Genomic DNA, 14,970 nt, shown 5'->3' with positions numbered 1-14,970 from the left:
ATTGGCGTGTGGCTACGAAAAACGTTGTGTAACTTTGTTGTGTGCAGAATTATGTAACTGCAGCTTCTGGGAAAGCAGAAGTGCAGTTTTCTGCAAGGATCAGCGAGGGTGAGAGAGTGAACAGTTGTGACTGCAGATCTCTCTGGCATCTAAGGGTTAAACTTTAGAAGGCAATGCCAGGCTGACTTCACAGAATTTAGTTTCTTAGAACATTAATCTAAATTGCTTATAATCTTAAGAAATTTCCAGGCGCTTGTGAAACCAAGTGTAAACTCTTTATATTTTTAAAGGGACAGTCTACACTAAAATTGTTATTGATTAAAAAGATAGATAATATCTTTACTACCCATTCCCCTAGCTTTGCACAACCAACATTGATATATTAATATACTTTGTAACATTTAAACTTCCAAATTTCTGCCTGTTTCTAAGCCATAAAAGACAGCCTCTTATCACATGCTTTTTTATTTGCTTTTCACAACAGGGGACTGCTTAGTTCATGTGAGCCATATAGATAGCATTGTGTTCACGCCCAAGGAGTTATTTAAGATTTAGCACAACACAATACTAAATGCAAGTCAATAGATCATAAATAAAAAGTCATGTGATCAGGGGGTTGTCAGAAGATACTAAGATACTTTTAAGTTAGTAATCTACAGTTTAGAAAATGTACTCCGTATGATATTACTTCTTAAAATGTATTTTTTATGGTAAAATGCTAAAGAGTACTTACTACAAGACTGCAAGCTGCTGTCACACAGAGGTTAGGCAAACAGTCCTGCTTTATGGCTTGTAATGTGTATAGCAGAATGTTCTGCAGGTCCCTAGTGGGCATGAGGGGTTAAGTAGGAGAGGCGTAGAAGACTTTACTAACTATCTGCATGTATCACCTTTTAGACGCCTCCTTGTTTGTGGGGAGCAAGGAACAGAACATCTCGCCTCATGCCGGCTGTGTGATAAACATTGTGATTTCATCACTCCCCCTCTCTCCGTTCTCTCATCCACTAGTCTTTTCAAACTCTCTCCCCTCCAGATTTTCTCTTTCGTTCTCTTTTTATTTTATTCTTTTTGGGTTTTGGTGGGGGTTTTTTTTTTTGGGGGGGGGTAAATGTTCTGTTTCCCTGCTTTCTTCCCTTTTTCATTCCTAGACACCCTCCTTCCCTCTGATGTCACTTCCTTCCCCCATCCCTTTGTTGTCACTGAGAGTATGGGAGGTGTGATATCCTTGTCGTGTCACAAGTTCTGGGTGCGTCACTGTCACACCCACACCCCCTTGTTCTGTGTCCTGTGACCCCCCAGCCCCCTGTAACAAGCAGGGAACCCTCCCCCAGCACTCAGGGAGAGGCATAAGTTCAACGGCTGTCAGCTTGTTCCCTTAAACTTTAAAATCTGATGTGTGGCTTTGTTAACATGGCCAATTGACCACCAATCTAGACTAGAAAAGTCATAATATAGGTAGCATGATTTGCTTATTATACATAACTGTCTTTGTTTCTCCCTGGTCTCTTACTTCCTGCCATGAGAACATCCTAAACATGTAGGTTCTTCTAGGAAGCTGCATGTTTCCTAAGTACAACTCCCCCTTTTTAATTGCTTAAAGAACCTTCATATAAAAGTTGGCAATTGTACTTTAAAAGAGAAGTGGTTGAAATATGGGAGGGAAGGGGTGTGTCCAGGGAATCCCAGGGTGGGTATGTCCTAGACTTGCAATGACATCATTGCTGTCCCTTTAAACCGGGTCCTTCAAGAAATGGTGGAGGCGTCAGGGAGGAGTTTTGATGGGGGCTATGAGAGAGAATTGAAGAAGTTTAAAACTGAGTTCCAGCCAAGGTGCCTCTCAGATGAAAAGGAGCCGTGTTTATACATGGTTGCTCGGTGCTGGATTTCTCTTCTGCTTTTTGTTTTGGTTGGTCTTCTCAGGAGTTGTTTTAGCTGTGCCAGTAAACTTGGACTATAGGAGGAGTATTGATAGGACCCTCCTACAGCAGCTGTCTGGCTTTTCTCAGAGGTGAGTGACAGCTGATACTTAACTCTACATGGTCCTGTTTATGTTGCACTGATCAGCGGCTAGTTATGAGCTATGGTCTGTTGTACTCCCATTACAATTTTTCTCACTCTCTATTTGTCACATCCATTTCATTTGTAACTTCATTCATTCCCTTGTTCATTCTTGCTGTGCCTGTATGGTCTCCCTTTTGTAAACTGTGTATACACATGCGCTTTCTGCTTCAGTTGCTCTACACTGACATCTCTGTCAGCTGACTTGTAGAGAATCGCTTTACCCCTTCACTTCTGCATAGTATCATTTCACCTTTTTATTTGTTTTCTACTAAACCATGAATTAACCTCTTCCCTGACCAAGCCACTTCTTCTGATCAGACAATCTGAAAGGAGGGGGATACCCAGAGCTGACGCACTGGGGAATGCCCCTCTGCACTGATCATCTCAGTTCCCGGAGGTGTGGGGAAATATGGGGGAATTTGAGGGTGATCTTGTTTGTTATCAATGCTTATTAGCACTGTGTGACAAGACCGTCAACGTCTCTGTGATCTGTATTTGAGCCCTGAATGTAGGTCATGGTACAAGAGTGTTCAGTTGTGCTATGTATTCGTATCTATATAAGGGAGCTGGCACTGTTGTAATCACATTATAAAGTGTTGTGGCACTGCATTTGCCTATCCTGAGCAAATACTTTGTGTACACATTATGGTGTAGTGTTGTATGAGAAGAGAGGCTGCCACTGCTGCTACCCACCCTGAGCATGTACTATGTGTGTGTGTGTGTGTGTGTGTGTATATATATATATAATGTGTGTGTTATCTTGCCGTGTTGTGTGAAAAAGGAGACTGGCACTGCTGCTGCCCCTAATGAATTCTGTGTGCACATTATGATGTAGTGCTTTGTGACAGGGGAAGCTGTGCGATAATGTTTAAGAGGGTAGACTGTCACTGCTGCTGCCCATATTGAGTACCATGTGTACTGTCACTGCTGCTACCCATACATGATATGTACTGTGTGTTCATGTTATGGTGCAGTGCTGTGTGAGAGGGGAGGTTGGCTCTGCTGCTGCCTATACTGGGCATCTGCTATGTATAACTATTTTAGGTAAACGCTAATGTTGAGTATGCTGAATGCATTTTGTGTATATTTACTAGCCTCTCTCCCCTCTCTCTTGTTTGTGTGTGGTGCAGTTCTCCCCCCTCTCTCTCCCCTGAGTGAGAAGCGGGGGAGGGAATGCTCCAGACAGACAGTGCAACTTCAAACAAAGCAGTCTTTGCTGTCAGACACTGTCTCATTTTCTTCCCCATACATTGTTCCTGGCTGCCTCATTCTCTCCCTCACACATTTATTCCTCCCTGTGTACCCCATTGTCTGTCTCCGTTTCACATCCCTTTGGCTTGCTTTGTAAAGAGTTAACCTCACCACATGTGTGACTGTATAGTCTGAGTAGATATGACACAGTGGAGGTGTGTCACTACGCGGTTTGCTGAGTAACACTCGACTGTGTGGGGAGTCTGGGGATCTGAGTCACCTTGCGTGGGGAGGGGAGTTTGGGAAATGTCATCATGGGAACAAAATATTACTACTATGTTCATTCTGCCTGTGTCACTACAGATGGGGGGAGCTTGGCAGATTTATGGATTTTCACTGTTTGTCACCCCGTGCAGGTTCTTGGGATATAAATGTTTTGTTTTGTTTTTTGTTGTTTTTGGGGCATCCTGAATCACACTCTGTTTTGCACCCCACAAAGGGATGGCATTCTCATAGCTTCTTATAAGTCTATGACACTTTTGAGGAACTTGTTTCTGTCACCCAGTAATCCTGGCTCTACACTGACATCTGCTGTTTGATAGCAATATAATAGTTTTGCTCATTTTACAATCTTTTTTTTTTTTTACCAGGTTCTCAAAGTGATCCTCGACACAATGCTTGTCCTACAGCTTCAGCTCATCGATTTGTGAAATCACACGAATTAAAACGGTATACAGAGCAAATATAACAGAGAGCACATGCTTGTGTTATATCTGTGTGTAGGTGCACATGTTTATAAATGCATTTTCATTCCATCAGAATAAATATTATGTTTTAAAACATGTTTGTGTCAGTGATACGAATAAGGGGCTTGCCTGTTTTTATTCTGATTTATAAAATGTCCCCTCCCCCTTCTCCCTGTTTGTACATCTGATCATGTGTAAGGCAAACAGCTGAAATCCAATCCGCTTCTTCTGTAGTATTAGATTTTGGATTTGCTTGCTGGCATTGTATCCCCTTAGTCTGTTTACTCTTCACAGTTATTATACATGATGCATTCTGCACAGAGAGACTCAGCAGGTTGTGAGAACAGATATTTAGCAAACTAGTGTGAGGCTGGGACACAGCAAGCAAACCTAGGACAGATCTCAAACTAATGTGAAGTAAGGACACTGCAAGCAGACATAGGATAGACAGCAAACCAGTGTGAGGTAAGGGCACTGCAAGCAGACATAGAACAAACAGTAAACCAGTGTGAGGTTAGGGCACTGAAAGCAGACAGCAAACCAGTGTGTGGTAAGGACACTGCAAGCAGACATAAGGCAGACAGCAAACAAGTGTGAGGTAAGGGCACTGCAAGCAGACATAGAACAAACAGTAAACCAGTGTGAGGTTAGGGCACTGAAAGCAGACAGCAAACCAGTGTGTGGTAAGGGCACTGCAAGCAGACATAGGATAGACGGCAAACCAGTGTGTGGTAAGGACACTGCAAGCAGACATAAGGCAGACAGCAAACCAGTGTGAGGTAAGGACACTGCAAGCAGACATAGGATAGACAGCAAACCAATGTGAGGTAAGGTCACTGCAAGCAGACATAGAACAAACAGTAAACCAGTGTGAGGTTAGGGCACTGAAAGCAGACAGCAAACCAGTGTGTGGTAAGGACACTGCAAGCAGACATAGAACAGACAGTAAACCAGTGTGAGGTAAGGACACTGCAAGCAGACATAGGATAGACGGCAAACCAGTGTGAGGTAAGGGCACTGCAAACATACATTGAACAGACAGAAAACCAGTGTGAGGTAAGGGCACTGCAAGCAACATAGAACAGACAGCAAACCAGTGTGAGGTTATAGCGCTGCGGAATCTGTTGGCGCTCTACAAATAACCGATAATAATAATAATAATAATAATAGGACACTGCAAGCAGACATAGAACAAACAGCAAACCAGTGTGAGGTAAGGACACTGGCAGACATAGAACAGACAGCAAGTCAGTGTAAGGTTAGGGCACTGCAAGCAGACATAGGACAGACAGCAAACAAGTGTGAGACAGGGGCAGATATATAAAAAACAAATCTAGTGAACTCTTAAAAATTCTTAGCTTTATTTAGTAACTTTAAAAAGGTGCCAAAAAATAGAAAAGTGTAATCACTCAATACATATTGTGAACCTCTCTCTCTGGCATTTTGGCTTAACTAGCTTTATTTATAACACCGGATATCTGATCTGGTTGCCCTCTGTTAATATCCATAACAAAAACCTTCCCATTGGCCAGTGGTATCCACCATCTAACATTTTAAAAGTGTGTTCTACAATAACAATTGCTATCAGATGCAATGTAAATGTATTCAATTGATATTCATAACACTACAAATGTGTAATAGCTATATACAGACCATAAGTTATCTATATCTAATATATGTATATCTTTATATTAAATGTTTTTGGGGGGGCTTTTCATTTTTTATTTGCTGTTCTGTCATATGATTCAAGGACATTCTATAAGTATTGTCACAGCAGTGACATTTAAACATTGATTTAGATAAAAACCAGAAGTGTCCATCAAGTCTGCCTATGTTTTCTTCTAAAGTGCAAATTTAAAGAGACTATATACATTTCATGCACCCCCTTTTAAGTTTGGGTGCTGCCATTTTGGAACCTAGGTTTCACTGCAGGTATCTGACAGAGAGTTGCTGAACATGTGAAAGCTAGATTTCAATGTGGCAGCACCCACGATTAGAGGGAGGAGAGGAATAACCTTGATGCAATGCATAACATGAATTTAGTGTTTAGTGTCTCCTTAATTTGATTCTTATGCCGATCCCAGAAATTCTTAAATCCCTATACATTCTTTGATATTACCAGCTCTTTTGGAAGGCTTTTCCATGAATCAGCCACACTCATTGTAAAGAATTACTTTTGCAAATTTACTCCTAAACCTGCTATCCTCCAATATAAGATCATGAACTTTTGTTATACTATTGCTGTTTTTGTGAACAATATACTTTCATTTACAAAATGTGTTCTGTTAAAAGCTAGACAATTGTTGTGATGTATTTTAACATGTACAAGACTCAGCTAATACTGCCATAGGCCTAGTGAACATGTAGTCATAAATGCTCCAACTACCATTGACAATGCAACATTTATGTTTCTGTTTTTTTTCAGTTTTTTTTAACGCCGAAACAAAATTCAATTGTATTTTTCCTCATCTCTTTCTTTAATTTTTCCCATCCTTATTTTTCCCATTATAGCCTGGATGTATCGCTCACAGGATCAGTTTGCCTCTCGCTTTCCCCGAGATCCCTTCATCAGTGGTGGGATCAACACATCATGGAGCCCACCCCACCCCAGAGCATGGGTCCCTGCTGGCAGGTGAGAGGTGTGGGTAGGAACTGAGAATGCATGCTGAATAATGGGTTGTGGTAATCTGTTGGTGAAGGCTGGCACTGCTGCTGCCCTTTTTTTTATTTATTTTTTTATACTTTGCTGTCTATTCATGTCATGGTTTATCAGTATTTGTGAGGGGGAGGCTGGCACTGCCACTGAGTTACCTCTTCTCTCTCTTTCAGATGCTCTTCAAACATTAGCCAGTCACAGCTTCCCCCTCACTTAACTTCCGGTCATGTGACTAATATTGGGCATCCCAGCAAACCTTATTACCCTTTGGGGTAAGTGCTACTCTTGTTTGACTGGAAAGCTTGCTTTGTTTATAGGTGGTGGGAAATTCCTGCATTCTTTCTTATTCTGTCCTCTGGCCCAGCGTCCTCTTAGTGTTTTCATTTATGTCTTTCTCGCACTCACTCACAATTTTGCCCAATTCTCACCTCTGCAGTTCTCCTCCTGGTCCCCGATTAGGAAAGTTAGAACGAGTACACTCTTGCGTGCAGATCCTTCTGCGGGACGAGCAGCAGCCACAGGTCTGGGAGCAGCTTGGACAGATTTATGAGTCAGAACAAGAGTGGGAAGATGCTGTGCGCTGTTACCAGACCGCTGCTCGCTACCATGGGGGATATGAGCTCAGTGCTCATATTGCCAGGCTCCAGCAGGTGAGAACGGGGGAATGAGGGCATTCAGATAACATTCAATTGTCCATCTCGTTTCTCTTTTTGGTTGTCACCATTTGACTGTCAACACATTCCTTGTTTTTCTCACTCTTTCTCCTGCGTTCTTCTCTCTATTGTTTGTTTAATACAACATTATTCCAACATTTTGTTCTTTGCTTTCATGTGTATTTCTTATCTTGCTACTTAAAGGGACATAATACTCATATGCTAAATCACTTGAAAGTGATGCAGTATAACTGTAAAAAGCTGACAAGAAAATATGCCCTGAGCATCTTTGTAAAAAAGGAAGATATTTGACCTCACAATTTCTTCAGCTCACCAGAGTAAGTGCTGTCTAAACAGTTATACTTCAGCTGCTGTCCAGCTGCAAGTTAGAAAAAAAAACAAAAAAACAATAGCCAATCAGCATTAGCAGTGCTGAGGTCATGCTTTGCTGTTATCTCATGAGATTTCATAGAAGTTACTTAAACTGAATAGGAAAATAACATAACTGTGCCTGCACATGCTAGTTGCTTAAAGTCTCTTTACAGTGGGGTGTGAATACTTAGGAGATTTTGAGGTAAATATTATTTTTTACATAAAGATGTTCAGGTGATATTTTCTAACCAGCTTTTTACAGCTATGCAGCATCACTTTCATGTGCTTCAACATTTGGGTATCATGTCCCTTTAATATCCCAGCTCTGCACTTTCGTTTTCCTCCCTGATTGTTTTTAAACATAATTTTAACCTTTCCCCCTCCCCCCTTTTTCAGACTCATCTATGGCACTCCAATCCCCATCATCGGCCAAAAAATCTGCCACCACTGCAACAAGTTTGGGATCTAATGCAGCACGAGGTAATACTCAGAACTCTGCCGAGATACTCGCCATATCGCACAGTTTGTTTGTTATCCCTGTACAGAAGCTCCCTATATGGTACACTATATTTTACACTATATATATATATATATATATATATATATATATATATATATATATTATTTTTATATATATATATATATATATATATATATATATATATATATATATATATATCTCAACATTTCAGGTCATAAGCTACTAGCCAGGCCAAAAGTTTATTCGCCACTTCTGATCCTACCCACTACCTGCCCACATCACACCCACTACTCCACCCCCTCTTTGCATATTTTTAGCCATTGTGAAACACATTATTGTGCAGTCATTTTTAATATTTTTTATTTTATACCTTAATAAATTAAATAATGATACATAGAATAATAGGTTAACATAAATAAGTGCATAGCAGCAACATCAACTTGGTGGTTCTGGGTAAGACAACAGCTGGATAGAAATAGGAAGTTTAAGTAAAATAGTAAAGAAATAGAGTGCTGACAGTCATGAAAGGTTATAGCAGACCTGGAGATTTTCTTTTAATAATTATCATCTCTTCCTTCTCTCTCTTAACTATCTCCCCTCCCTCCTCTCTTCAATCTCTCTTTTTACCCTTGCCCTTATATCTCAGGCCATATCTTCTCTTTACACTCTTTGTTTCCCCTCTCATATATTTTTACTCTCTTTTTTTTCTTCTCCACTCTCTCATAATGCTACATTCTTCTCCAATCTCTTTCTCTCTCTGCCCCTGTTTACCCTCTCAGAAGTAACAGTCTAAGCACTAATGGTGTTCCTACAGCCCTAGAGGAATTAACATATCCTTGCCCTTTCTAGGATATACTGTATAATATTTTTAGCACGTATGTCAATGCTGCAATAGGAGTGTACATTTTGATTCAACATTCACTCACTAACTTTCACTTGCCACCATTAAATTTCCACTCGCCAATGGCTAGTAAAGAGTGGAAATTTTGAACCCTATATGTGTATGTATATATATATATATATATATATATATATTTGCGCAACACAATGAGTATATGTTTTCAGAGTACAGATCTTCAGTGTTTTTAATATTATTGTGCAATAAGTTGTTTTTCATTGTTTGAGTACAAAATATTTAGCTAGTTGTTTTATATTTTTAGCAGAAAAGACACTTTGGAGTTAAGAGGGGACCTCCACAGCTTAAGCGTGCTGCCCCACCATCTGATTCTCCAGTTCTTCAACAAACCCCCCACAACCCACACGGAGGAGAGGAGCAGCCCATGAAACGAAGAAGAAGTGGAAGTCCAGAGCAGGTAGAGAACTGCAAGGGATATTTGAATTTGTTAATTGTATATCCAGACTTTTACACCCTTTTATCTAACATTTTCCCATCTTCTCCAACAGAGGAGGTTAAATTCTGGGCTGCATTCTCCATCAGCTCCAGGGGGTCCTGCCAGTATGTACCATCAGCCACCTGTAAAACCGAATGTCTGGAACCCCCTTAATCATGAGCCTTGGGTAGAACGTAGGGAGAGGCAGGTAAGGCATTAGAGGAATTGGTTGACAATTAGGGTTGCTGAAATTAGCAAGTGGGTCTACAGGATGGAAGTAAAAAAAATTACTGAGTAAAGAAGGAAACATTATGTAATATTCTCTATTAAAGGAATATGAAACCCAAATTTTTTCTTTCATTATTTAGATACAGTATGTGAGTTTAAACAACTTTCCAATTTACATTTATTATCTAATTTGCTTTGTGCTCTTGATATCCTTAGTTGAAAACTATACCTTGGTAAGCGCAGGATCAGCAATGCACTACTCAGGAGCTAGCTGCAGATTGGTGGCTGCTCACAAATGCCTCTTGTCATTGGTTCACTAAATGTGTACAGATAAACTCCCAGTAGTGCATTGTTGCTCCTTCAACAAAGGATATCAAGAGAATGAAGCAAAACTGATAATAGAAGTAAATAGGAAATTTATTTAAAATGATATGCTCTATCTGAATCATGAAAGAAAAAAAATGAGTTTCATGTCCCTTAAATAAATTGAAAAGTTGATTCTTTATAAAGTACAGAGATGGGGTGAAGCATTCTTAATACTTGGCTCCAATTGACTTCTCTCTTGTCTTTTTTTTTCCTAAAGGAGCCCCGAATTCCACCCCATACCTCCTCTTATCCCCCATATTGTCCCCCTCGCCCACCTCCTCCTCCACCACTTCACCAGCAACCACGCCCTCCAAGTGACCTTAGTGAGGCGCGGGGTCAGAGGTCCTCTGCAGAGGTTGTCCCCCCTGCACCTCCACCTCTCCACGTGCCTTACGAACAGAGGAGACAACGTGTTTCCCCACAGAAGATCTCTAGAGCAGATCTACCACCAGTAAGTACAGATTTAAAATTGACATATAAAAATGAACTACATATGAACTTTTAAAAACTATTTACTCCTGCTGCATGTAATCCTTTTATATAATTTATATTGTTTCAGTCCTCAGATCGTTATCAGAGCTCTGTGGACACCCCTTCCAGGATCTGCCCTCCTCCTCCAGAGAAGTCTGAGACTCCCAAAGCTGTTTGCCCCCCACTTCAGCCACAGCCACTGTACTCCTCACACCCTCCACCCCTCCAACAGGGCTGGCTTCCTTCATCTGTCAAGGCTGAAGTGAAAACGGAAGATGCATTGGAAGATATACTCTATGGGAAGGGCCCCGGGGGTTTAAAAGGGAAAGGGTATTTCCCGCCCTGTGATACCCAAGAGGGGGAAAGTGTCTATGAACACCAATCTCAGGGCATTACCACCAGCAAAGTCAGGCCAAAGTCTGAGAACTTCCAGGACGCAAGCCTGAATCAAGTATTTAAGAGCCTGCAAAAGATAGATGACCCTAGGTTATTTGTCCCCAAGAAAGAGGAAGAAATGGGAAATGGCAACAGACAGGTGCCTCAGAACGCTGAGGTGGATATTGGTGGCAACAAACCAAGCAATGGACTAGTTAGAACAGAAAGCACTTATTCAGGAGGGAAAGGTTCACCGGGGCAGGAGGACAATGTTTCGTTTTGCCCCCCTTCAGCCCTGCAACACAAAGATACCTCAGGGAGCCTCCAGGCATCGGGCTCAATTGCACAGGCAACCAAGCAAGCCTCAAACTTGACTCACAAGTCTTTAAGCACGAACCAGACTTTTTCAGAGAGTAAAGTAGGTCATGGAAAAGGAGAGGATGTACCCAGTGGATGTAACCAGCTCTTTGATTTCCATGGGGGGCAGTTGTCAGAACCCTTTGAGGAAGCCACAGAAATATTGCCAGATGGACTCGATGACATCATGAAGATGCTTGATGAGTCAATAGAAAAAGAAGAGGGAGGTGAGAACTCGAGCAGAGCAGAATATACTTCTCCCGTTTCCTCCTCTATATCTCCATCAGACGGCAAACTAACTCCTCGCCTTGGCAGTTCAACTCAACCTGATGCTCTGAAAAGTCCAACGCCAGGTGCCAAAGCAGCAGAAGTAAAACCCGCTGAGTTATTTCCATACTATAGCCCCAAAAAAGCTATTATGGGACAAGAAGTCAATAATGAGGGTAGACCTGCTCATCATGGGGGCAGCACTGTCCTAAAATCATTGGCAAGTGTGTTGGAGGGACAGAAGTATTCTTACCGTGGAAGTCCCGGCTTGAAATCAGGAGGAGGACAGGCCTTCTTTTCTGGTGCTATGGTGGGCAAACGTAATTTTGACCCATACACTGCTCAGTCTACCTCACGTCGTGCCTGGGAAGCTAAGCCGGGGGCAATAGTGGCAGCATCCCCTGTTTCAGAAACTCCTGGGAATGGGACAGGGGGCAAGATTGCCTGTGTGCGGACAGAAACAGACATTCTAGAAGAAATATCTCGGGCTTGTGAGACATTGGTTGAAGGGTCAAGAGGGTCAGGATGCAGCAGTGCAGAGGATGAGAACACAGTTGAGAAAGAGACAAAAGTAGAGCAAGTAGTTGAAATAAAGCAAGAAATTCCCTGGATTGATGCTAGTCTAGAAGAGAAAGTTAAGAAGAAGCCAGAGATGCCCAGTAATACAGAAAATACAGAAGCAGCTAAGAAGAAACAAGAGATGTCCTGGAGCACTGGACAGGAAGTGACTGTTGAGAAAAAGACAGATGTATCCTGGGGGGCTGTTAGATCAGTAGAATCAATTGAGAAAAAACAGGCAGTGCCTATGGAAACAGGAAACCTGGAACAGATATCTGAAAGAGACTCAAAAAAGTTGAAGTTAGAAGTGACTGAGAAGAAGAGTTCTAGTGACCAGGGTCCAGTCATTCTCCCAGAAGCAACTGAAGATAATTCAAAGCTGCAGGAGACAGCTGTCATAGTTTTGGTAAAGCCAGATGAGGTTGTAGAGCAACAATTGGGAGTGCAAGAGAGAGAGTCACCCAAAATGACAACAGAGTCACTAATGCCTCAGAGAAGTTCATTTGTCAAAGTTTCTTTTGAGGCCAAACGAAGGAAAGGGGAGAGTGAAAGCAATAAATTACCAGTGGAGAACAAAAAAATAGCAGAAAAAGAAGCAGAGGTGGCAAAAGTGGGAGAGGGTGCAAAACCCCAGGAGAGGCTAACTATTTCCCTGCCCACTACACCACGAAATAAAGAGGAAGGGAGGAGGAGAGATAGAAAGCACAGGAAGTCTAAGAAGGATAAGGGCAAGAGGGCAACAGAGGGTAGATCACAAAAGGACAAGGAGAGACAAATTTTGGGTAACTTAGATCTACAGACCCAATCTAGAAGCACCACAAAAGTACCCAAACAGGGAGGAGAGAGAAGAAAAACAGACGGAGGAAGAAGAAATGTTGAGGAAGGCAATCATCAGTCTAACCCTCCTGCTGCACCAGCTTCTACACCATCTACCCCAAACCATGGTTCTGTGAATTCTGATCTCTTGAAGATGAGACCGTTCACAGAGGGGCCACCCAAAGAGCTGAAAATACGTTTAATAAAGGTGGAGAGTGGTGACAGAGAAACATTTATTGCCTCTGAGGTAGAAGAGAGAAGATTGCAAGCCAGCGAACTGACTATTAACCACTCTGCTTCAGAGATTGTGAGAGCTACCAAGTGAGTGGATTAAAGGCTGGGCCAGGGGGGTTGGTGGTTTGTGTGATCAAATCTGTTTAAAATTTAGGAGCCAGTAAGAATATTTAGGAGCCAGACATTGGTGGTTTTTTAGGGTTGCACTGATACCATTTTTTTATGACCAAGTACAAGTACCGATACTTGTTTTCAAATACTCGCCGATACCAATTACCAATACTTTTTTTTTATGTCATGTGACAGTTTACCAAGCACAATACAGACTAATTATTTAAGATTCTTTCTTTATAATTATAAAGGACTGTAATTCAAAAGACATTATGAAATAATACATCAGTTTTATTTGTCAAAAGTTTACTTTTACTGAACATGTTTATAAATAAAAAATATTACAATAAAATATTACATTTAAAGGGGTGATGCAATTGGGTTGTAGGGCTGTTATATAACATCAATCTGACATTTGTATGGAGGTTCGACTATAAGTTGAACAGTCTTTCACTTTCCACCATACTGCATGGGGCAGAAAGATATTTTTGGGCCATTTTAGCCAGAGCTGGAAATTTGTTTATTAACTGCCCAGTACTTCAGGGGTTTGTCTGAACGAGGTACATTGATCTCTACAACAATAATACAAATAACAGCAATTTGTATTGGCAGAACAGTAGTAAACTATTTTTAGTTTAGTCTCCACTCCAGTTTAAAATGAAATGGGAACATGCAGTTTGAAAAAACGCCACAAGGTAGCATATGGGTAGGAAGTGGAGGTATTGGTTTAAGTATCGGTGCATTTGCACGAGTACAAGTACTCATGCAAATACTTGGTATCGGTATCGGTGCAACCCTAGTATTTTTATATAGTTATATGTAGAATAACCAAAAAAGTTAGGAGCCAGGGGCTCCCTGACTCCTAGGTTTGTCAGTTTTGTGTGTGAATGTCCTTAGTTGTATGAAAACTGGAAGAAAACATACATGATGCCCAGATGTTGATTGTATAAGAGGAAAAATATGTTTGGAATTAAGTTGATTGATGTACAAGTGCACTAACCTTCACCTCCCTTTTCCCCTCCTGTCATCCCTATTTACCTGCACACAGGAATATGGTCTTGAAGGGGAAATACAAGGAATCATACCTGCTACCCTCTATGTCTGTGAAACCCCCCATCGGCACAGAGCAAAATCTACCCCGAGAAAAGCTGAACCCTCCTACACCAAGTATCTATGTAAGTGTCAGAATGAAATAGTAGAATGATGACCAGATCAGTTATAATTAAAACTGTTTAAGGGACATAAAACCCAATATTAAAATCCATAAGAATGTAGTTTTGAACATAAGTATTTTTGAATTACACATGTATTTGCAAAAACATTTTCTAGTAAAAGCTAATACTATTTTACTGCTAGCTTTTCACTTTACATAGAGCTTTCTGTTGTGCTACTTTAGAATAACATATCAGCTAAGTCTTAATGTTTTTAAAATAAATTAAAGGGACACTGAACCCAATTTTTTTCTTTCGTGATTCAGATAGAGCATGCAATTTTAAGCAACTTTCTAATTTACTCCTATTATCAAATTTTCTTTATTCTCTTGGTATCTTTATTTGAAAAGCAAGAATGTAAGTTTAGATGCCGGCCCATTTTGGTGAACAACCTGGGTTGTCCTTGCTGATTGGACAGCACAAATAAACAAGTGCTGTCCATGGTACTGAACCAAAAATTTGCTGACTACTTAGCTTAGATGCCT

At 41.0% G+C, this 14,970-nt stretch overlaps 1 protein-coding gene across 7 annotated transcripts in view; it reads left to right on the top strand.

The window, feature by feature from the left end:
• Nucleotides 1–14,970, top strand: part of KDM6B (lysine demethylase 6B) — a 459,620-nt gene that overhangs the window by 400,417 nt on the left and 44,233 nt on the right. For 4 of the 7 annotated variants that reach the window (XM_053718307.1, XM_053718306.1, XM_053718305.1 and 1 more), the window contains 10 exons: nt 3,903–3,981; nt 6,510–6,630; nt 6,828–6,926; nt 7,091–7,304; nt 8,076–8,159; nt 9,321–9,473; nt 9,565–9,699; nt 10,303–10,536; nt 10,645–13,250; nt 14,323–14,449. In XM_053718307.1, the coding sequence (XP_053574282.1) occupies nt 6,515–6,630; nt 6,828–6,926; nt 7,091–7,304; nt 8,076–8,159; nt 9,321–9,473; nt 9,565–9,699; nt 10,303–10,536; nt 10,645–13,250; nt 14,323–14,449 (3,768 nt within the window). In that variant the 5' untranslated portion in view covers nt 3,903–3,981; nt 6,510–6,514. Of the gene's footprint in view, nt 1–1,504; nt 2,009–3,902; nt 3,982–6,509; nt 6,631–6,827; nt 6,927–7,090; nt 7,305–8,075; nt 8,160–9,320; nt 9,474–9,564; nt 9,700–10,302; nt 10,537–10,644; nt 13,251–14,322; nt 14,450–14,970 lie in introns of those variants that run through there. The other 3 variants (XM_053718309.1, XM_053718310.1, XM_053718311.1) reach the window with 3 other exon arrangements.

The sequence above is a fragment of the Bombina bombina genome, chromosome 6, assembly GCF_027579735.1.
Source record: "Bombina bombina isolate aBomBom1 chromosome 6, aBomBom1.pri, whole genome shotgun sequence".
Lineage (NCBI taxonomy): Eukaryota > Metazoa > Chordata > Amphibia > Anura > Bombinatoridae > Bombina > Bombina bombina.
Note: the sequence above shows the minus strand (reverse complement) of the source record. Positions and strands in the feature narration are given on the sequence as shown.